At 44.8% G+C, this 24,702-nt stretch overlaps 1 protein-coding gene across 2 annotated transcripts in view; it reads left to right on the top strand.

The window, feature by feature from the left end:
• The window catches only part of ror1 (receptor tyrosine kinase-like orphan receptor 1), a 144,168-nt gene extending 129,875 nt beyond the window's left edge, over positions 1–14,293 (top strand). For both annotated transcript variants that reach the window (XM_056415186.1, XM_056415185.1), the window contains 8 exons: positions 1,703–1,830; positions 3,611–3,928; positions 4,698–4,943; positions 5,934–6,148; positions 9,366–9,545; positions 10,198–10,425; positions 11,448–11,812; positions 12,251–14,293. In XM_056415186.1, the coding sequence (XP_056271161.1) occupies positions 1,703–1,830; positions 3,611–3,928; positions 4,698–4,943; positions 5,934–6,148; positions 9,366–9,545; positions 10,198–10,425; positions 11,448–11,812; positions 12,251–12,974 (2,404 nt within the window). In that variant the 3' untranslated portion in view covers positions 12,975–14,293. The remainder of the gene's footprint in view (positions 1–1,702; positions 1,831–3,610; positions 3,929–4,697; positions 4,944–5,933; positions 6,149–9,365; positions 9,546–10,197; positions 10,426–11,447; positions 11,813–12,250) is intronic.
• The last annotated feature ends 10,409 nt before the right edge of the window (positions 14,294–24,702 follow it).

The raw sequence follows: 24,702 nt of genomic DNA, 5'->3' as shown, positions 1-24,702 counted from the left end.
TGGCTGGATGTGAGTGTGTGTGTGTGTGTGTGTGTGTGTGTGGATGTGTTTGTGTGTCCACTGTCCTTTGTGAAACACAACTAAATTAACTTTCTCGGGCTGTCTGGACACACTTCATGTTGTATTCTTTGTGTGTGTGTTTGTGTTTGCACTTCTATCGAAGTGAGGCCCATCATGGGTTATTAACCTTTAGAGGAAGGACCAAAATGCAAAGTGAGGACATTTAGGCCCGTTCTCACTTTTTGGTGTTACACGATACTGTTTGGGTTTGAACTGTGTGAGTGTGTTTGCACTGCTATCAAAGTGAGGACCATCGTGGATTATTAACCTTTGGAGTGAGGACCAAAATGCAAAGTGAGGACATTTAGGCCCATCCTCACTTTTTGGTGTTACACGATACTGTTTGGGTTTGAACTGAGGCGTGTGTGTGTGTGTGTGTGTGTCCACCGTTCTCTGTGACGCACAACTAAACTAACCTCTCGGCTGTCTGAACACACTTTGTTTCCTCTGTGTGTGTGTGTGTGTTTCTACTCGAGCTTTTCATATTCTGGTTCATTACACTCAAAACGGTTGCAGCCCAATCAATCATCAACCCCTCAAATCCGTCGACTGGTTTTCACAGCGGCAGCATTCTTTGGGTCTCCCCTTACAGCTTCATGAGATGAAGCTCTCCGCGAAAGGAAAAGAAATATCTGAAGATGCAGCAGTTTGATGAAGGGGTGCTGAAGCGTCTGCACGCACACACACCGCCACATTAACTCATTACTACGGATCTCCATGTTTTAGTAGGAAATTACAGCCTCCGAGGGTAAACCTGTATTAAGTTGTAAAATGTAATGTTACCATATCGCCGTGGAATCGGCGGTATGCAGACCACTGGTGTGTGTTGTGTGTGCGTGCACTGAAGCCTCAACACACACTCATAGACTGTCTATAAGAAGTGTGTGTGTGTGTGTGTGTCTGTCTCTCTGTGTGTGTGTGTGTGTGTGTGTGTGTCTGTGTCTCTGTGTGTGTGTGTGTGTATAGAGAGAGAGAGACCCCGTACACACACCAAACCCATGGCATTGTGTGTGTGTGTGTGTGTGTGTGTGTGTGCGCAGCGTGGTCGTCCCCTTGTTTTCAGCCGCATCCCTGGAGCCTTTTCCCCGTGTGTGTTTTCCAGCGCATCACAGCCGCTCACACGCCGTCACTTCCCTCTCTCTCCTTCTCTCTCTCTCTGGGCATGTGTTTCAGATTAGGGCTCACGATGACATCTCTCTGCGATAAACAGAAATAAAGTCAAACAGCCAAACATTAATTCCTAATGCGCTGCATCGAAGTGTGTGTGTGTGTGTGTGTGTGTGTGTGTGTGTGTGTGTGTGTGTGTGTGTGTGTGTGTGTGTGTGTGTGTGTGTGTGTGTGTGTGTGTGTGTGTGTGTGTGTGTGTGTGTGTGTGTGTGTGTGTGTGTGTGTGTGTGTGTGTGAGATTATCTGCCTTTGACTTGAATATGCTTTATCTTCAGCCAAGCAAAGGGCAACCTCTTTCCAGCCTTCTCCACCCACAACATTCAAACGTAGGCTGCCCTCTAGTGGACGGTCTTTGTATTACACCATGCTTGGCGCCCGTGTGACTTGCTGCAGAAGTCAGGCTTCCCGTATGTATTGTAACTGTTCCGATTTCCGTACGCAATCTTTTGAAGTGACCCACTCTCTCTTCTCTCAGGGAGGACTTCGACGAAGAAGGGTTCTGCCAGCCGTACCGAGGCATCGCCTGCGCCCGCTTCATCGGCAACCGCAGCATCTTCGTGGACTCGTTTCAGATGCAGGGCGAGATCGAGACCCAGATCACAGGTGAGAAGCAAGGGCCTCGTACAAGTGGGTTTAAAACCTCATGAACTGCAACAACAACAAAATCTTAAACTTGAGAATCTCGAGAAAGGTCTAAATATATGTAAAATGTTTCATTCATAACTATATTTTCTTCTGCGCCACCATTTTTGTTGTATTTTTTCTTTAATGCTGTTTCAAACTAGTTTCACTCAAATGCTCACGAGAGCTTTTTGTGATGACTAAGACTTTATTTTAGAGAAAAAAATCATGTTCGAATGCCACTTGTCAAGCTTCCTTCTCTGCATTCAGTGAATCACGTGAAAGCTTCTGCGAATGAGGTCCAGTTAGAAGGTGAACATTAAGTCATGATAATAATTAATACCGTACGCTGTAGGAGGGGAAACGGGATGTTTAAAGGAAGTTTCATATACAGTGTGTTTATGTTCGGTGAGTTTGTGCACACGTCACTTTAATCCGTGAAGCTGTGGGCGTCGTCCCTCGAGCAGTTCAGGGATAAAGGGGGTCCTGAACTCGGGACTTTGATTTGAAAAATCAAGGACGAGTAATAATTAAGATTTATTACGCCACTGGGTTGGTAAATTGTACCTTTTCATGCATTCGGGAGCTATTCGCCATCTTAACTCGAATGTCACTTTCACCGATCATTATTTCTTTTGCCATGTGCGTTTGGATAACTGCCAACTCCAATTCAATTAAATTCAGTTTATTTGTATAGCCCAATTTCACAAATTACTAATTTGTCTCGGAGTGCTTTACAATCTGTACACATAATAATAATAATAATAATTCATTATATTTGTAAAGCGCTTTTCAATGACCCAAAGACGCTGACAGAAAATGCAAAGCAAAAGAACAGACAAGAATGGGCAACATATAGAGACAAAATAGAACAGAACAACAAAACACAGTAGTCAGGGAGAAATAGAAGCAAAGCGGAGGGGGGGGGTTGGGGAGAGGAGGTGGTTAAGGGTAGGGGAGGTCATACGCTCGGGAGAAGAGGTAGGTTTTAAGGCGGGATTTGAAGGTGGTAAGTGAAGGTGAGTCTCTGACAGGCTGGGGGAGGGAGACATCCCTGCCCCAAAACCTCACATCGGATCAGGAAAAACTCCCAAATAACGCTTCAGGGGGAAAAAAAGGGAAGAAACCAACTCCAGTTATCCACTTTTTGAATGGCTTGTCTTCTCCTCCGCCCCTCTACAGAGCGGCTCCCTGATAATCGCAACCACAGAAAAGCAATGTGCATGTGTTTGCAATAACCGCACAGTGTAACTATAAATCATACATTTACAGCTTCTCGTTTTTCATTGTCCGTCTCCCTCTTTTGATCCTTCCCGCGTTTTAGTAGCGGCATGAGCACGGGAATGCTTTTATTTTATTTATTTTATTTTATTTTATTTTATTTATTTTATTTTATTTATTTTATTTATTTTATTTATTTTATTTATTTTATTTATTTTATTTATTTTATTTATTTTATTTATTTTATTTATTTTATTTATTTTATTTTATTTATTTTATTTAACCACCTTTACAACAGTGTCCTGGCCAAGACAGCTATTAGCACATTAAACTAAGTTTCAGACACACAACATAAAACAGTGACAATTAAAAAAAAGACAAATATTTTTTAAGATCACAGCGTGAGTAAAAACTCAAACTAAGACTCAAGTCACACACCTCAGTAAAAAACACATCTACAACCAAGTGAGCCTTCCTGAGTCTTAGTTCATAATTATGAATTCCTAATCTACATCCTACTCTTGTCCCCCTTCCGTTCCAGCGGCGTTCACCATGATCGGGACGTCCAACCACCTTTCCGACCGCTGCTCCCAGTTCGCCATCCCGTCCCTCTGCCACTTCGCCTTCCCGACGTGCGACCGCAGCTCCGGCGCCGAAAAGCCGCGCGACCTGTGCAGGGACGAGTGCGAGATCCTGGAGAACGACCTGTGCAAGACGGAGTACATCATCGCCCGCTCCAACCCGCTCATCCTCAAGAGGCTCAAGCTGCCCAACTGCGAGGACCTGGCGGCCTTCGAGAGCCCGGAGGCGGCCAACTGTCTGCGGATCGGCATCCCCATGGCCGAGCCCATCAACAAGAGTAAGACGCCTTTTATTATTCTTATATGAGAGGATCGGCATCCCCATGGCCGAGCCCATCAACAAGAGTAAGACGCCTTTTATTATTCTTATATGAGAGGATCGGCATCCCCATGGCCGAGCCCATCAACAAGAGTAAGACACCTTTTATTATTCTTATATGAGAGGATCGGCATCCCCATGGCCGAGTAAGACGTATTCACTTCCTGCTGGTTGCGAGAATTTCTTTATTATATATATATATATATATATTTATATATATAATAATAATAAAAAAGTGTATATGTATATATATTTTTTATTTTTTTCAAACATATTTTTACATTTTCTTCATATATACATATATATATTTATTTATATATTTATTTTTATATATATTTATTTATATACATATTCTAACTTTTGTAATATATATTGATATATATATATAAAATTAAGTCAGTCACAAAATGACTATTTTATATATATATATATATGTATATAAAAAGTAATTTATATATAAATAAATATATATATATATATACATATATATATGTACAGTATATATCATGTCGAGGATGTGGTCTCTAAAATGAAAGTTCAATTCAGTTTATTTTATATAGCCCAATACCACAAATTACACATGTGCCTCAGAGGGCTTTACAAGCTGTACGCATATACGACATCCCTGACCTTTGACCTCACATCGGTTCAGGAAAAAGTCCTAAAAAAAAGAAGAAGAACCCTTCAGGACCGCTAACGCCCCACCGCTCCTCTCCCCTCTCGTTTAGATCACAGGTGCTACAACAACAGCGGGTCGGACTTCAGAGGGACGGTCAGCGTGACCAAGTCGGGCCGCCAGTGTCAGCCGTGGAACTCCCAGTACCCTCACAGCCACACCTACCTCGCCATCCGCTACGTCGAGCTCAACGGGGGCCACTCGTACTGCCGCAACCCGGGCAACAAGCTGGAGGCCCCCTGGTGCTTCACGCTGGACGAGGGGGTCCGCATGGAGCTCTGTGACATACCCGTGTGTGGTAAGAGCTCACAGTGTGTTAGGAGGTCTGGCGTTAGAATATTGTGGGTAATTTGCAGATATTTAGTTTTGCTCTTATTGTTCACCAAACTTATTTTATTTTTTTTATCTTGATTTTGTATCCAAGTGTCCCATAAAGCAAAAATATTTTTGATATTTTCATGAATTTCCAAAGTGTATATTGACAGCGTTGGTGGCAGTCATGAAAATGTTAATTTATTTATTGTATATAGTAAAAAAAAAAATCTTTCTTCTGTCTATTATTTTTATATTTGCTTTATTTTTTATTTTTTATCTTGATCAAAAGTGTCCCGTAAAGCTAAAATATTTGTTATATTTGATATATATATATATTTCCAAAGTATATATTGACAGCGTAGTTGGCAGTTATGGAAATGTTAATTTATATATTGTATATAGTTGGAAAAAAAACTTCTGTTTATTATTTTTCTATTATTTACATTTTTATTTATTTTTATTTCATATCCAAGTCTCCCATAAAGCAAAAATATTTTTTGATATTTTCATGAATTTCCAAAGTGTATATTGAAAGCATGGGGGCCATAATTTAAAGAAATATTCATTTATTTATTGTCGATAGTAAAAAGAATAAATTCTGTCTATTATTTTTCTATTATTTGCATTTTTTTTATTGTCCCATAAAGCAAGAATATTTTGCTATTTTCATGAATTTCCAAAGTGTATATTGACATTATGGGGGTGGTAATTTAAGGAAATATTCATTTATTTATTGTATATCGCAAAAATATATATATATTTCTTCTTTCTGTCACCACAATTGTTTTTTTCGCCTTTTTAAAATTGGTTTCAAGTCATTTTTGCAATTATTTTGCGTAATGCTTTCTACCAAATCATAAAAATAAAACCCAAAACCCATATGTGTAATAATTTAAACTATGACTACGATATGGAAAGTGCTGCACCTTGGTGTTCTTCCCTCCCTCGGCCTGATGTCCTCTCTCTCCTGAAGACCACAAGGACAAGTCGGGCGGCGGCAACATGGAGATCCTCTACATCCTGGTCCCCAGCGTGGCGATCCCATTGGCCATCGCCCTGCTCTTCTTCTTCATCTGTGTGTGCCGCAACAACCAGAAGTCGCCGACGCCTCCGGCGCCGCGGCAGCCCAAACCGGTCCGGGGTCAGAACGTGGAGATGTCCATGCTGACCACGGCCTACAAGCCAAAGGTAGAGCAGTACCGGCACCGGACACCAGGGGGCGGCGCTGTGCTCCCACCTCCACGGCCGTGGCCGTGTGTGTGTGTGTGTGTGACAGAGCTCTGGACCTCCAGGAATGTTCCACTGCTGCTCTTCACCTCCTCCTCCTCTTCTGTTTATTTCTCACCGTCTCTTTTCTTTTTCCACATCTCTCCCTCTCACTTAATCCGTCTCTCTTTGTCCCTCCCTCTGTCCCTCTACCTCTCCTTCACCCTCCTCTCCCTCCCTCCGTCCCTCTACCTCTCCTTCACCCTCCTCTACCTCTCCTTCACCCTCCTCTCCCTCCGTCCCTCTACCTCTCCTTCACCCTCCTCTCCCTCCATCCCTCTTCCTCTCCTTCACCCTCCTCTCCCTCCGTCCCTCTACCTCTCCTTCACCCTCCTCTCCCTCCGTCCCTCTTCCTCTCCTTCACCCTCCTCTCTCCCTCCGTCCCTCTTCCTCTCCTTCACCCTCCTCTCTCTCCCTCCGTCCCTCTACCTCTCCTTCACCCTCCTCTCTCTCCCTCCGTCCCTCTACCTCTCCTTCACCCTCCTCTCCCTCCGTCCCTCTTCCTCTCCTTCACCCTCCTCTCCCTCCGTCCCTCTACCTCTCCTTCACCCTCCTCTCTCTCCCTCCGTCCCTCTTCCTCTCCTTCACCCTCCTCTCCCTCCGTCCCTCTTCCTCTCCTTCACCCTCCTCTCTCTCCCTCCGTCCCTCTACCTCTCCTTCACCCTCCTCTCCCTCCGTCCCTCTACCTCTCCTTCACCCTCCTCTCTCTCCCTCCGTCCCTCTACCTCTCCTTCACCCTCCTCTCCCTCCGTCCCTCTTCCTCTCCTTCACCCTCCTCTCTCTCCCTCCGTCCCTCTACCTCTCCTTCACCCTCCTCTCTCTCCCTCCGTCCCTCTACCTCTCCTTCACCCTCCTCTCCCTCCGTCCCTCTTCCTCTCCTTCACCCTCCTCTCTCTCCCTCCGTCCCTCTTCCTCTCCTTCACCCTCCTCTCTCTCCCTCCGTCCCTCTACCTCTCCTTCACCCTCCTCTCTCCCTCCGTCCCTCTTCCTCTCCTTCACCCTCCTCTCTCCCTCCGTCCCTCTACCTCTCCTTCACCCTCCTCTCCCTCCGTCCCTCTTCCTCTCCTTCACCCTCCTCTCCCTCCCTCCGTCCCTCTTCCTCTCCTTCACCCTCCTCTCTCTCCCTCCGTCCCTCTACCTCTCCTTCTCCCTCCGTCCCTCTTCCTCTCCTTCACCCTCCTCTCTCTCCCTCCGTCCCTCTACCTCTCCTTCACCCTCCTCTCTCTCCCTCCGTCCCTCTACCTCTCCTTCACCCTCCTCTCCCTCCGTCCCTCTACCTCTCCTTCACCCTCCTCTCTCTCCCTCCGTCCCTCTACCTCTCCTTCACCCTCCTCTCCCTCCGTCCCTCTTCCTCTCCTTCACCCTCCTCTCTCCCTCCGTCCCTCTACCTCTCCTTCACCCTCCTCTCCCTCCGTCCCTCTACCTCTCCTTCACCCTCCTCTCCCTCCGTCCCTCTACCTCTCCTTCACCCTCCTCTCTCTCCCTCCGTCCCTCTACCTCTCCTTCACCCTCCTCTCTCTCCCTCCGTCCCTCTACCTCTCCTTCACCCGCCTCTCTCTCCCTCCGTCCCTCTACCTCTCCTTCACCCTCCTCTCCCTCATCCCTCCATCACAGACCGTCCTGCTGACAACACGTTATGCTCCATGTCGTCTTTCTCTCAGCGACGTTCATTCATATCCAGTCTGTTCATCTTTCTCTCCACCGCATTGGGGGGGAGGGAGGGAGGAGGGGGGGGGGGGGTGACACACACCTACACTCTCGCTCTCTCTCTCTTTCTGTTTCTCTTCGCTCTCTCTCTCTCTCTTTCTGTTTCTCTTCGCTCTCTCTCTCTCTCTTTCTGTTTCTCTTCACTCTCTTCTCTCTCTCTCTCTCTTTCTGTTTCTCTCGCTGTCTCACCACGACATCATAAAGACTTTATTTATAGTTCATGGATGTTTCCCTTTAAAAACCTTTTTGATGAGCGTTCGACCCTCGAGTGATTCAGGCTGAGGCGCCAGGTCACCCAGGAGCCATCGCCCTGACGATGCCTTTCGACACGCATGAACACAAGCACACACACACACACACACACACACACACACACACACACACACACACACACATACACACACACACTGCGGTGGTGTGACAAGGATCTGAGGGTTCTTGGTGTGGGGAGGAAAGAACGGGGGAAACAAGCCTGTAACTAAAAACATGTGTGCTTCTCATAACATCAGCACACACACACACACACACACACACACACACCACCCCCCTCAGAGCTCACACAGGACCGTGTGTGAGCTCACTGAGGAATTTAATTATTCATCTCTTAGTTCCTGGAATCTGAAAATCTGAGCCAACCTTACCTTTTAGTACAGCTCCACACACACACACACACACACACACACACACACACACACAGCTCCACACACACACACTCTCTTGCTCTCTATTGCTCTCTCTTTTTTGCTCTTTCCCCCCCCCCCTCTCTCTCTCTCTCTTTCTCTATTGTGCTCTCTCTCTCAAAAACAACCACGCAAAATAACTTACACACACACACACACACCTTTACACACACTCTCGCTCTTTCTTGCTTTCTCTCTCCCTCTCTCTATCGCTCTCACTCTCTCTCTCTCAAAACAACCACGCAAAATGAGGCAAATAACTTCCACACACTTATTTCCACACACACACACATGTCTTAGTTTGAGGTGATTTACACACTCATGAGAACATCACACAAGTCGAGCTCGTGTTTGTCCTCTTGTGAGAATAAAAGACTGAAAATGTCCCACGAAGACACACACTCCTTTTCTCTTATTCTACACTTTCCCTGGCCGCTTCATTGGTGAATTATTCCGTCTGAAAGCTGCTAACCTGTCACTGAAAGGCCAACTTTCCCATTTCCCCCCGTTGCTCTCCAGAAGGCTGAGTCATTCTGAGATGATGTCATGGATTCAGTGTGATGATGACGAGGAGCAACTCTCCGGGCTAAACTCTTGTATTTGATGTTATATGAGGCAGTTTGCCTGCATCGATCTTATCCTCATGTCAACGTTTACTTTTTCCTCTCAAGAGTACAAAGAAATGTCATTTCTGTTCTCACGTCTGTCCTCCTCCTCCTCCTCCTCCTCCTTCCTTCTCTCTCTCTCTGCAGAGTAAAGCCAAAGAGCTTCCCCTGTCCGCCGTGCGCTTCATGGAGGAGCTCGGCGAGTGCATGCTGGGGAAGATCTTCAAGGGCCACCTGTATCTGCCGGGGATGGACCAGGCCCAGCTGGTGGCCATCAAGACCCTGAAGGACATCTCCAATGTCCAACTGTGGGCCGAATTCCAGCAGGTACGGAAAAAATCACTCACTCCCAAGGTTCAAGACAAGCTCAAATGTTTCGGGAAATATATATATATATTATATATATAGATATAATACATACATAATATATATTATTTAATGTATATATATATTATATATATAGATATAATACATACATAATATATATTATTTAATATATATATTATATCTATTATTTAATATATATATTATATCTATATTATACATTATATATATGATTTATATATAATAATATATACATTATATATTATATATCATTTATAATATATATTATATAGAATATATATATTATAAATTATATTTATAATGTATATATAATTATATATTATATATGTATATTATATACTGTATATGTAATATTTATTATATATATATATATAATATATATATGTATTATATATAATATTATATATATATATATATAATATTATATATATATATTTTATATATAAATAGTATATATATTCTATATAGAATATATATTATATATTATATAATCTTCTCTTTCAATGTCGAGAGATTGAGACAATAAGTAGCCGTAGTTCAGCTGGAGCGTCACTTCCTGCTATCGAATAGTCGTTCCTTTCCTTTCTCTCTCCGCTCGGAGGTCACGACCTCTCCCTCCCCGTTCTGACCCCAGGAGACGGCGGTGCTCACCGAGCTGCAGCACCCCAACGTGGTGTGCCTGCTGGGCGTGGTGGTCCAGGAGCAGCCCGTCTGCATGCTGTTTGAGTTCCTGCCCCTCGGCGACCTCCACGAGTTCCTCATCATGCGCTCGCCGCACTCCGACGTCGGCTGCAGCAGCGACGAGGACAGCACGGTGAAGTCCAGCCTGGACCACGGAGACTTCCTGCACATGTCCATCCAGGTGGGATCGGAACGCCGATTAGAAAGTCTTTATTCTCTTTTACACGGAAGCAGAGAATACTGGACTGATGCTAAAGGAGTGTTCTCTCTCTCTCTCTCTCTCTCTGCTACGCCGGTTCTTGACCCACCTTGCTTCGTACCAGACAAACTAATAACAGAGCTGATATTTATTTTTTATTTGTATTTTATGTAAATCTGAGAAATATTTTACTTTTACAAATGTTTTTGAACACCAACATTTGACTGTTTTTTAAAAACTTTTTATATTTTATGTAAATCTGGGAAATATTTTACTTTTACAAATGTTTTTAAACACCTACTTTTGACTGTTTTTCTAAAACTTTTTATATTTTATGTAAATCTGGGAAATATTTTACTTTTACAAATGTTTTTGAACACCTACATTTGACTGTTTTTTAAAAACTTTTTATATTTTATGTAAATCTGGGAAATATTTTACTTTTACAAATGTTTTTGAACACCTACATTTTACATTTTTTAAAACTTTTTTAAAACTTTATTCTTTTTATTACTTCTCACTACTGTGCACCTGCTGCTGTAATCCTGCTATTTCCTCACCAAGGGACTAATAAAGGATTATTTTTATTTAATCTTATTTCTAAGTTATTTATTAGTTTTTGATGAAATCTACAAGTTTAATTTCTCAAATTACTCTAAAAATTAAAGCATAGAGCAAACAATTGGAGATAAAAAATAAACGATAGAATCGTTTTGTTTAACAAAATGTAATCTACTTTTTTTTTGTATGCAGATATATGGCATTATTTCTACATTATAAATTAAATATTGTTCAGAAAGTTCTTCCAGCTGCGAGTTATAAATCTGAAATGTACATTATTTTTCAGTTTTTGGTAAACTTTTTTCCCCTCTGGCAGTTTGCTGCTGACCTTTGAACCATTCCAGCTTCTTCACTTGAACTGCTTACATCTCAGTAAAACAGGAACAATCAGTGTGTTCTAAAACCTCCTTAAATGTTTTTCTCTCTGACTATTTAAAACCCAGGTGGCGGCTGGGATGGAGTACCTGGGCAGCCACTTCTACTCCCACAAAGACCTCGCGGCCCGGAACATTTTAGTGGGCGAGCAGCTCCACGTCAAGATCTCGGACCTCGGTCTCTCCAGAGCCATCTACTCCTCGGACTACTACTGCCTGCATCCCAAAACGCTGCTGCCCATCCGCTGGATGCCGCCGGAGGCCATCGCGTACGGCAAGTTCAGCACGGACTCGGACATCTGGTCGTTCGGCGTGGTGCTGTGGGAGATCTTCAGCTACGGGCTGCAGCCCTACTACGGCTTCTCCAACCAGGAGGTGATGGAGATGGTGAGGAAGAGGCAGCTGCTGCCCTGCCCCGAGGACTGTCCGCCCAGGTATGTTGATACCGCTGAGCCGAGCGGCGGTAGGCCTATTCGAACTTGGCATTATTGGCTTTAAAAGTTTTGTGGGGGAAAAAATGTTTATGTATTTTTTTTAAATTCATATTTAATTCATTTAAATTTTTATTAAAAAAATATATATTTTTTCTTAATTAAAAAAAATATATATTTTATGTATTTTTTGTATTCATATTACATTTTTTATTAATTTTTTTTATTTATTTTCTTAATATTGTTTCCCACATGGACACGTTATCATAACTCTATCATGCTCCATATGTGCGTGCGTTCTATTTTGTATGTTTTCTCTCCCTTCAAATTACAAAAATACCCCCCCCCCCCTTTGGGCTCTTTGTTGCCGAGTCACTAAGTAACGTGACCGCGACGCGTCCGCCCGATTGCTCTCTGACCGCCGGCCGTGTCGCCCCTCAGGTTTTACGGCCTGATGACCGAGTGCTGGCAGGAGGGGCCGACGCGCCGCACGCGCTTCAAGGACATCCACCTCCGGCTGCGGGCCTGGGAGGGCCTGTCATCCCACGCCAGCTCCAGCACGCCCTCCGGCGGAGGGGGAGGCGGCAACGCCACCACCCAGACCACCTCGCTGAGCGCCAGCCCCGTGAGCAACCTCAGCGACCCCCGCTACGCCGCCGCGGCCGCCGCCGCCGCGGGGTACCTCTACCCGGCGCAGGCCCTCCCCTCCCAGGGCCAGATGGCGCCCATGCAGGCCTGGGCCCCCATGGCGGTGACGCAAACCCACCAGCGCTTCATCCCCGTCAACGGGTACCCGATCCCGCCGGGTTACGCCGCCTTCCCGGCCCACTACCCCGGCGGCCCGGTGCCGGCGCCGACCCGAGTCGTCCAGCACCACCACCACCTGCCGCCCCCCAAGAGCCGCTCGCCGAGCAGCGCCAGCGGCTCCACCAGCACGGGCCACGTCAGCGGCGTGCCGTCCACCGCGGGCTCCAACCACGACGCCAACACGCCGCTGCTCTCCCACTGCGTCGTGCCCGGCAACAGCGGCGGGCTGATCCAGGTGTACGGACAGGTGTGCCAGAAGGGGGCGGGGCAACTGGACCACGCGTCGCACAAGGCGCTGCTCGCCGCCGACTCCGCCGCGCTCATGTACAACGACTCGGTGATCACCGTGGACCTGTAGGCGGGCGGAGGGGACGCTCGCTCTCTTTTCGGCCACGTAGGAGGAGCCTAGCCTCTGAACCCGGGGCCCGGTCTCGCGGTTCTGCTCCAGGAGAACCGACAGAACCAGAACCAGAACGCGATGAGTGTGCAGGAGACGCACAACTATACCCACAGCTGTCTGACTTTTTTGTAATGCCTTTTATTGTTTTAAAAGCATGTCGTGTTCTTGTTGTAATCACCTCTCGTGTAAATACGGTACATATACGTCCTGGAAGAACGAACACAAAGATTTATATTCAAGAAGAACTTTTTTTTTTTAAGTGAAAAAAGTATCAAATCCATCCGACTTCCTGAGAAAATGGTACCGTGACCTTCAGGCGTCCTTCATGTTACCTTTTTCGTGACCTTTTGCGGTCACTTTCATGTAAACTTTTAGGTGACCTTCATGTGACCTTTTAGGCAACCTTCAGATAACCTTCATGTGACCTTTTAGGTAAACTTTTAGGTGGCCTTCAGGTGACCCTTCATGTGACCTTTTAGGTGACCTTCATGTGACCTTTTAGGTGACTTCATGTGACTTTTCAGGTGACTTCATGTGACATTTTAGGTGACCTTTTAGGTGACCTTCATGTGACCTTTCATGTGATCTTCAGGTGACCTTCATGTGACCTTTTAGGTGACTTCATGTGACTTTTCAGGTGACATTTTCAGTGACCTTCAGGTGACCTTCAGGTGTGACTCGCTTGTTTCTATGAGAAACAGAAATGTGCGTTTGCTTTGAGCGATAAACCGAGCGACAAAAATAAAAATGGGACCTTCAGGTGTCCTTCATGTTACCTTTTAGATGACCGTTTAGGAGACCTTCATGTGACCTTTCAGGTGACCTTCAGGTGTCCTTCATGTTACCTTTTAGGTGGTTTTCCTCCACCGGAATACAGACAGGAGACGACTGTGTGAGGGCTGGACCTCTGACCAACAGGTACAGGTGACGACGTCGGCTCAGAGGCATTTCACACACAATCATTTTGGGAAATGACACCTGAATGTTTTTTCGCGGCTCCTCAAGAAGACTTTCCTGACGCTATTCAACATGGACGCCGGCCTCTCGGCCTTTAAGAAGTCGATACACAACAAGAAACAAGGAAACGGGGTGGCGCCCCCTACAGGTGAACACCACGTCCTCCACAGACGACCTGGACCCGCCTCGTGAGGGGGCGGGGCTACATGGACTCCCTGGTGTCGATCACATGTCACCCTCACAAAAGAACAGCTTTTATTGTAAATTGAGTTTGGAGTAAAACAAATAAATGATGGGGGAAGATGTTCCCAGGATTTGAATTATTGGAAGTAGTTTTTATTCACAGGGCTCGCTTTTATGTCTTTATTGTATTTGTGTCATTATTGTCTTTGTGCCTTATTGTCTTTATGTCTTTATTGTCTTTATCTTTATTGTCTTTATTGTATTCCTGTCTTTCTGCCTTTGTGTCTTTATTGTCTTTATGTATTTCTTTATTGTCCTAATGTCTTTATTGTCTTTGTCTTGTGTTTGTGTCTTTATGTTTTTATTGTCTTTATGTCTTTGTCTTTATTTCTTTATTTTCTTTGTCTTTATTTCTTTGTGTCTTTATTTTTTCATCGTTTTTTCGTCTTTATTGTCTTTGTCTTTATTGTTTTTTCGTCTTTATTGTCTTTGTCTTTATTTCTTTGTCCTTTTCCTGTTGTTCAACATCTGTGTTTAAAAAATGAAATAGTTTGACGCAGCAGTGACCGTCCTCAAAGCTTACACACATTAAATATTACATGAACAAAAACAAGTGGTGCTTCCGCCACGCCCCTTTGTGCCTGAGCAGAGGAACGTCTGACCTTTAATAAGTATTATTATATTCATGAGCTGGTCGGACTGCGTCACATCGGTGGATGATCCGTTAACAGTAACCAGGGTAACCAAATGATGCTATGTGTACCTTGGAGACAATCAGGTCGTCAAAGTAAACAGAATATTAATGGCGGTATGAATCCACCAGGAGGCGCTGAAGCACCAGTTGTGTGCTCTGTTGAATGCGTGTGCCTTTCTAGCTGCAGTAACCACTGTTGACCACGTGGTGGTGCCGGTTCACTCTTTGATTCGTGCAGGTTGGAGCCTAAAACAGCTGGAAACGAGATGAGTGAAACTCATGTTCCACATTGAAGGAGCCAAAAAGAGAATCCGTCAGCTGTGAGAGTGTACAGACATACGTGTGCACACGGCCCTCTTGTAATGAAACACTGCATGTATAAATCACCACATAATAATATTAATGCATTTAATTTAATAGCGCTTTTCAAGGTACTCAAAGACACTTTACATCACAGAATTAAAACATCCTAAAATCTATACAATAAAAATAACTAAAATTACAATTAAAAACAGCAAAAACATATGAAACATTCCTTTATTATAATTATAATTAAAGTAATATAGTCTTTGCTTGCCTAAATTTTGTTTACTAATTTAAATAATTTAATTCCATAATTATTATTAAATTAATTAACTCATCACTACCTAATATATATATATATATTATTCTTATGATCAATAATTAGGGAAGTGTCTAAATTTGTTTATTTTTTGTGATGTTGGGTTAGAACCAAGTTAATTAGATTTTAGAGTTCTAGCTTATGCACAAACAGCTGTTGAGCAGCTTTAGAGTGACTACGCTTTATTAGGGTTCCCAATTAATTACTTTGTGGAAAATTGGAACATCAAAGCCAAAAACTGTGCCAAGAAAATCAGTCCAGAATCCAATTTTCCCATTTTTGTGTAGACCTCAAAAGCACCATGTGTTTCCAATTTCTCTCATTTGGCTAATTTTTTATGTGGAAACTTCTTGTTACTTACCACGGAAAATATGAAAGAAAAGCTTCATTTAACCTAATTAAGTAATCTATTTGTATTCATGTGAAATTACAGACATATTATCAACATATACTAAATGCCAGCTTAGATGTTGGGGGGTCATCACATAAATCTGAGGGGTCACAGGGGGATAAATGAGGTAAGAAAGGAGGGGAAAAAGTGGTCTAATATGTATTAATGCATCTGATTTGAGACTCTAATATTCAATTCAATTCAATTCAGTTTATTTGTATAGCCCAATTTCACAAATTACAAATTTGTCTCGGAGTGCTTTACAATCTGTACACATAGACATCCCTGCCCCAAAACCTCACATCGGACCAGGAAAAACTCCCAAATAACCCTTCAGGGGGAAAAAAAGGGAAGAAACCTGGAGGAGAGCAACAGAGGAGGATCCCTCTCCTAGGATGGACAGATGCAATAGATGTAATGTGTACAGAAGGACAGATTTAGAGTTAAAATACATTCAATGAATATGACAGAGTGTATGAATAGTTCATAGTAGGCATATTCCACGATGGAGACCTCCACGATCCATCAGGCAGATGGCGGTGGGGAGGAGGGCGGAGTCTCAACAGGACAGTGGCGTAGTCATGAGCAGGAATTCCACGACCCAGACGATCCATCAGGCAGATAGATCTATGCCGTCTCATAGGGTCCGATGACCCCATGAGACGTAAAGTCAAAAGGACTTCCGGGAGAAAGCAGAGTTAGTAACGTGTGATTGAGAGATGAAAATTCATCCTTAAGGAGAGAAAAAGAGGAGATAGGTACTCAGTGCATCCTTAAACGTCTACCCGCAGCTATAAGCCTATAGCAGCATATCAAGGGGCTGGACCAGGGCAAACCTGATTCAGCCCTAACTATAAGCTCTGTCAAAGAGGAAGGTCTTAAGTCTACTCTTAAACGAGGTGACTGTGTCTGCCTCCCGGACTGAAATTGGAAGCTGGTTCCATAAAAGAGGAGCTTGATAACTAAAGGCTCTGGCTCCCATTCTACTTTTTAAGACTCTAGGAACTACAAGTAGTCCCGCATTTAGCTCTCTAGTGGGGCAATATGGTACGACAAGCTCCTTAAGATATGATGGAGCATCACCAATCAAGGCTTTGTAGGTTAAGAGAAGAATTTTAAAAGTGATTCTTGATTTTACTGGGAGCCAGTGCAGAGCAGCTAGTGCAGGAGTGATGTGATCTCTTTTCTTAGTTTTAGTGAGAACACGAGCTGCAGCATTCTGGATCAACTGGAGGGACCTAAGAGATTTATTAGAGCAGCCTGCTAATAAGGAGTTGCAGTAATCCAGTCTCGAAGTAACGAACGCGTGAACCAATTTTTCTGCATCTTTTTGAGACAAGATGTGCCTGATTTTTGAAATATTACGTAGATGAAAGTAATATGCAAAGTAATTAATAATTGTAGGCCGAGCCGTCGCATGAAAGGCTATCGAGTAAAAAAAGTAACAATGTAGAAGGTACAAGTATACAAAATACTCCCAAGTACCCCACAATGGTACAAGTGGAGTAAATATACTGTATCACTACTTCTAAATGGACACAAACAGAGCAGTCTGATTATTAGGTGATGTTAAAATAGGGGGTCCGGCCCAGGTCAGCGGACCCCCGAGGGCCCTCTCTTCTTAAAGGCCCCTCATTACGCCTCCTGTAATGAGCTGTAATGGCCTCTGGAAGTAGAGCAGAGGCCCAAGAAGAGAACGCGTGAGCATGCCTGAGCTTTAAGAGAGAGAGGGAGGGAGGGAGGAGGGAGAGGGCTACAGGTGGAGGGCATCGAACGGCCTGTGGGAGGGTTTAAGAGTACGGCATGAAGCAGAGGGGCCACTGGGGGGCTGAACAGATTCAGCTGTTTTTAAACAGCAACAGTTCTTCATCGTCGGTCTCCCCGGAGTCCTTGTGACTTCACGTCTCATGGGGTCATCGGACCCTATGAGACGGCATAGATCCTATCTGCCTGATGGATCATCGAGGTCTGGGTCGTGGAATTCCTGCTACCGACCACGCCACTGTCCTGTTGAGACTCCACCCACTGTTGAGACTCCGCCCACTCCTCCTCCCCACCGCCATCTGCCTGATGGATCGTGGAGGTCTCCATCGTGGAATATGCCTACTATGAACTATTCATACACTCTGTCATATTCATTGAATGTATTTTAACTCTAAATCTGTCCTTCTGGTCACATGACATCTATTGCTCTGTCCATCCTGGAGAGGGATCCTCCTCTGTTGCTCTCCTGAAGGGTTCTACCCTTTTTTTCCCCCTGAAGGGTTATTTGGGAGTTTTTCCTGGTCCGATGTGAGGTTTTGGGGCAGGGATGTCTATGTGTACAGATTGTAAAGCACTCTGAGACAAATTTGTAATTTGTGAAATTGGGCTATACAAATAAACTGAATTGAATTGAATTGGTACTTGAACGCAGCGGAGCTGAGAGAAAACAATACAGTTGAAAGATGGATCCACATTCCTTCTCTCCATTCGTGCGTCACGGGACTCGGGTCACATGACCACCCGTCCTAAAAAAATATATATGCCACTCCGGACAGCTAAACAATGAGCCGAGGCAAATTTAAAATGCAATTAATTTGCCACCTATTTATTTGCTATATATTTTCTATGTATGTCTGTCTTTTCTTTTCTCTTTTTCTATTCTTTTTTCTTTTCTTGAATTCTTTCGTTTTTTCATTTTCAATGTTTCGTCGCATTCTTTTTTGAATAGTGAAACTTAAAAACAAAAAAAATCTTAAGTTTCCCAAAAAAATTAAATAATGCAATTTACAACCAACCACAAAGTGTTTTTTAAGAAGGTTTACTTAATATCGCTCTGGGTTGTGATCATCTATTTTGAACTGCCTTGTATTAGCTCATTAGCAAGTCCGTCTTCCGATCAGGAGGTTGTCGCCCTAGTCGATGTGTCCTTGAGCAAGACGCTTAACCCTGGTTTTCTCCCTGTAGCTGTGTCTGGATGAAAGCAAAATCTAAATGAAATGTAATTATTATAAATAGTTCCAGAAGATTAGATTTCTCGAAAAGTTTTGACAGTCTGTCTTCTAAAGTTCATCAGAATTAGACCGTTAACTCTAAAATGATACCAGAACTCTCCGAGGACTTTATCCCACGTGCTGTCGGTTGGGTTTTCTATAACAACGATAAGAACGGGACTTGAACTCCGAAAGAGGGCAAAAGTTATGAACTCATAACTCAACCGACTGCGACCGCCCCCGAAAACACGCGCCCACGACATCACAGCTAATTTGAAACAAGAACTCCCCGTGAGACGCAACATGGGGGTCGGCGCTGGATACATTTTGGACATGAGAGTTTTATTAGGAGTGTCAGCTGAAAATAAAAAGTCACCTGAGTTGTGAGAAGCATCCGGCCGAATGCATTGCAGATGCTACACGGTCCATACGAGAGAAAATACATCAATTGATTCATTAAACGAGACCAAAATGTACTGAAAAGTGATAAAATCTGATTTTATTGAACTACACACAACTTTTTTAATTGTTTTTTTTAAACTCTGTTCATAACTTTCATCTTTTCATGGCAGATGGCCTCCAGCCGAGCACGAGGTGCAGTTAAGGTTCAGCCCGGGACCCCCACGGACCGGGCCTGGGAGCAGCAGCCTCAGCACCACAGCATCACAACCCGCTCGTGGATCTATACCGCCGTCCTTCCTTTTCATATTGATTCTCATGTTTTTGTTATGGTATTTTTGTTATGTTTTTGTTCTTATTGAGTGGTTGCAGTTTTATGAATTAGTAAGGAGGCGTTAGGTCGTTATTTAAAAAGAAGCTGAACACAGACGGTAAAAAAAAGAAAATGTACAACATCATGCAGAGTGTGTGTTCTGTATCGTAACTTAGTTCAATTAGCTCTGACATATCTTTGTGTGTGTGTGTGCAACATTGTTTAGTGGTTTGAAGTGAATCCTCTCTTTTTCTTCCTCCCCCTGTTCCCTCTCTCCTCTCCTCTCCATCTCCATCCATAATATAATATATATATATAATCATCCATCGTCGTGCTTTGGAATGGACGTCTAATGCTTTCCATCCCAGTGTGTCGGTGGTGGTGTGTGTGTGTGTGTGTGTGGGGGGGGGCAAGGCCTGCTACTCTTTATCCACTTCCCCCCTCTCCACTTCAACTCTCTCTCCCCCCCCCCGCCCCCATCCCGGTCTGGTTCCACTCAGTCTGAGAGTCTAAGATCTCTCTCTCCGTGTAGAGGCCCCTCCTCGCCTGAGGCAGAATCCGAAATGTCAATTAATCCCATGTATGAAGGTTCCCGGTGCACTTCACTCAAAACAAAGCATATTCTTTTTCATGGAGACAAAACTAATTATGCAGATGAAATATTAAAGCTGCGTTACTTTATAAGTTCACGTGTGGACGAGTTTCTCGGGTGACATCGTGTTCTGGGTTTGTTTTAATGAGACTTTTTATTTGATCTCATGCAGCTGTGTTCAAAATGCTGCTGATCTCCCGTCATTAGTAGTAAAATGGCGCTGTGCCAACGGCTGCTTGTTTCAGTAGTGGCGTTTTGCTTTTATTTTATTGTCTTTTTTTGCACTTTTCCTCTCTTTTTCTTTTTCTTTTCTTTCACGTTTGTCTTAGTTACGGTCGGACACTGGACCATAACTACTTTTTTCGATAATTCTACTGTGGCTTTTGTTCACTTTGTCGTGAGTATCGGAGAGCCACAGCAAAACAATGACGGGGACCGTCGTCTACTCGCGTGCTCAGTTGATCGCGCTGTGCAGGCCGAAGCTTCTGCCTGGAGAAAGACCTGTGATCCCGCTGGAGCTACGGAGAAGGGCTCGCGGTTGCAGATCGGGTGTCAAGCGGAGGGCTAAAACGAGGAGATACAAACCCTCGGTACCGTCGATCATAACGGGGAACGTGAGGTCTTTGGCGAATAAGACGGATGAGCTCGGCGCTGGTAATGTCTGAGAGGATCTTCCGTGAGAGCAGTCTCTTGTGCTTCACTGAGACGTGGCTACACACGGACTATCCGGATCACAGCGTCTTTGCCCGGCTTCAGGACTGTTCGGGCTGACAGAGACGCTACACAGAGCGGTAAGAAGAGGCGGATCGCTGTTTATGTGAATGAACGGTGGTGCCATCCGGACCATGTGTGCGTGAAGGAGCGCTTCTGTAGCGAACATTGTACTGTTGGCCGTGGGGATGCGCCCGTACTATTTGCCGAGAGAGTTCACGTCCGCCATTGTGGTTGTCGTGCGTGCCGCCATCAGCTGACGCTGAGGAAGCTGTGGACACCATCCACTCCACTGTGTCTGCTCTGCTGAATCATCAGCCTGGAGCATTCATGGCTATCACTGGTGACTTTAACCATACCACATTGGATAAAGCTCTGCCAACCTTCCATCAATACATAGACTGCCCAACAAGGAACAATAAAACTCTGGACTTGCTGTATGCTAATACTAAGGACGCATACAGCGCCACTGCCCTTCCCCTCCTCGGCAGGTCTGATCATGACCTGGTCCGGCTGACACCCAGGTATGTTCCTCTGGTGAAGAGGCTGCGGTGACCACCAGGACTGTGAGGAGGTGGTCTCTGGAGGCTAACGACGCTCTACAGGACTGCTTCGAGTCAACGGACTGGGATGTGTTGTGTGGACCGCACGGGGAGGACATCAACAGTATGACCGACTGCATCACGGAATACATCAAGTTCTGTGAACACACCACCATCCCATCATGGACTGTGCGCTGCTTCCCCAACAACAAGCCCTGGATCACCAGGGACCTGAAGGCACTTCTTAACATGAAGAAAGCTGCTTTCAGGTCTGGAGACAGGGATGAGCTGAGGAAAGCCCAGCGCAACCTAAAGGTGAAGCTCAGGGAGGGCAAGGACTCCTACAGGAGGAAGCTGGAGGCCAAACTCCAGCTGAACAACACAAAGGAGGTGTGGTCTGGCATGAAGCAGATAACTGGCTTCAAGGTGGGAGGGAGACAGCCAGGGGGCTCCCTGGAGAGGGCCAACCAGCTGAACTGTTTTTTCAATAGGTTCAGTTCACAGCCCTCCCGTCTCCTCCACACATCACACCTCCCAAACACCTCCCCCTCTGTCCCCACTGCTGAGCTGCACATCCACCGAGCCCTCGATAACAATGGGCTCCTCCACCCTCCCTCTCTCTGTGACGACTGACCAGGTGAGAAGACAGCTGGAGAAACTACTCCAGCGCAGAGCTGAAGGTCCTGATGGCATCAGCCCCAGGGTCCTAAAGACCTGCGCCACCCAGCTGTCTGGTGTCCTGCAGCGCCTCTTCAACCTCAGCCTGAGGCTGGGGAAGTCCCGTGCTGTGGAAGACGCCGTGCCTGGTCCCTGTCCCAAAGAAGTCAACACCATCTGGCCTCAACGACTACCGACCGGTCGCCTCACCTCCCATGTGATGAAGGTGCTGGAGAGGCTGGTCTTGGCCCACCTCCGGCCGCAGGTGAAATCGTCGCTGGACCCTCTGCAATTTGCTTACCAGCCTCATGTGGGAGTGGACGACGCCATCATCTACCTGCTGCAACGAGCTCAGTCGCACCTGGATGGAACCGGTGTCTCTGTGAGAGTCACTTTCTTTGACTTCTCCAGTGCATTTAACACCATCCAGCCACTGCTGCTGAGTGAGAAGCTGCGGTGGCGGTGTGGACGCGTCCACCATCTCCTGGATCACTGACTACCTCACAGGCAGACCACAGTTTGTCAGAATGGGCGTGTGCTGTCTGGAGCGGTGGTCAGTGATGTTGGAGCCCCACAGGAACTGTTCTGTCTCCTTCCTCTTCACCCTGTACACCAGTGACTTCCAGTACAACACGGAGTCATGCCATCTGCAGAAGTACTCTGATGATTCTGCAGTGGTCGGGTGTATTAGGGATGGACGGGAGGAGGAGTACAGGGCAGTGGTGAGTGACTTTGTAAAGTGGGCCGATGAGAACCACCTGCGGCTGAACGTGGCCAAGACCAGAGAGATGGTGGTGGACTTCAGGAGGAAGGCGACTGCTCCTACACCTCTGAGTGTCCTGGGAGTGGACGTGGACATGGTGGAGGAGTACAAGTACCTGGGCGTCTCCATCGACAGCCGACTGAACTGGAAGGCCAACATCAACGCTGTGTACAAGAAGGGGATGAGTCGTCTCTTTTTCCTGAGAAAGCTTCGATCCTTCAACGTGTGCAGCAAGATGCTGAAGTTATTCTACCAGTCGGTTGTGGCCAGTGTGCTGCACTTCGCCATTGTCTGCTGGGGGAGCAGCATCGGAGCCGGTGACACCAGCCGTCTCAACAAACTGGTTGGGAAGGCTGGCTCCATCATCGGCTGCCAGCTGGAGCTCCTGGAACAGGTGGTGGAGAGGAGGACGTTGAAGAAACTGGTGTCCATATTGGACAACCCGGACCACCCTCTCCACCACCTCCTACAGGGACAGAGGAGTACTTTCTCCAGACGTCTCCTCACGCTCCGCTGCCACAAGGACAGATACAGGAGAACATTCCTGCCGACGGCTATGAGGCTCTACAACAGTTCACCTCTTGCCAGATCACCCTAACCCTTCTTATATTTTGTGTTTTTTATTTTTATTCTTGTGTGTTGCTGCTACTGGCTCGACAAATTTCCCCTTGGGGATTAATAAAGTATATATCTATCTATCTATCTATCTATCTATTATTATTTTTGCTTTGCAAAGTGCTTTTTGCTCGAAAATTGCATTCAAAAAAATTAAATGTGTTTATTATGAAGTCATTTATGAAGTAAGAATGTCAACTGCTATTCTCAGTTTCATCTTAACCCAAATTAAATCACTTTTTTTGGTCATTTCACAGATATAATCAATAAAAAAACAATAAACAGAAAATAAATTATTGTGTGCTGCCCTAATCTGCATAATGCATTTAGTAACTAGAATGGGCACTCGGTAGAGCGCATACCTTCGCATATCACAAGATTGGGCATTGAATTATGAACATTTTGGCATTAGTTTCATGCCAATTGGACAAAAATGTATCGTGCTATGCACTCAAAAAAACGATTCAAGCCCTTCTTAGAGGTGACACATTTAAATATTGTTTGATACATTTAAATAAATCAATTACAAAACGAAGATATTTATTTTGAATGGGTGTAACACAAAATGTATGAATACTTTCATTTATTAGATTTATTTAGGTTACACTCACAAAAACGATTCAAGCCCTTCTTCGAGGTGACACATTTAAATATTGTTTGATACATTTAAATAAATCAATTACAAAAATAGATATTTATATTTAATGGGTGGAACACAAAATGTATTAATTCTTTCATTTATTAGATTTATTTAGGTTAGATGGTGTACATATCAACTCAAAATAAATGTGTTTCATTGAGGACTACCCTTTGCGCATGCGCCAGCTGAAAATCAGTTGTTTACAAGGTGAAGACACTTTCAGGATGGTACGGTGGTGTAGTGGCTAGCACTGTTGCCTCAAAGCCAAAGGTCTGTGGGTTCAAATCCCAGTCGGGGCTTTCCTTCTGTGTGGAGTTTGCATATTTTCTTAGTTAGTTAGTTACCTTCGCATTGAAAATGCCGCAAGGTTATGTTTTGTTTATTATCCGGGGACCAGTTGATTAGATTTTGGGATCGATCGGGTCAAAGGTCAAAGGTCATGAACAGGTCAAAATCTTTCGCAGAACTAAAAAAGTATTGAACCGAATCGCATGAAATTTGGTGGGATGATTGTTTATTATCCGGGGACCAGTTGATTCGATTTTGGGATCAATCGGGTCAAAGGTCAAAGGTCATGAACAGGTCAAAATCTTTCGCAGAACTCAAAAAGTATTGAACCGAATCGCATGAAA

This window comes from Pseudoliparis swirei, chromosome 5 (genome assembly GCF_029220125.1).
Source record: "Pseudoliparis swirei isolate HS2019 ecotype Mariana Trench chromosome 5, NWPU_hadal_v1, whole genome shotgun sequence".
NCBI classification, from domain to species: domain Eukaryota; kingdom Metazoa; phylum Chordata; class Actinopteri; order Perciformes; family Liparidae; genus Pseudoliparis; species Pseudoliparis swirei.
Note: the sequence above shows the minus strand (reverse complement) of the source record. Positions and strands in the feature narration are given on the sequence as shown.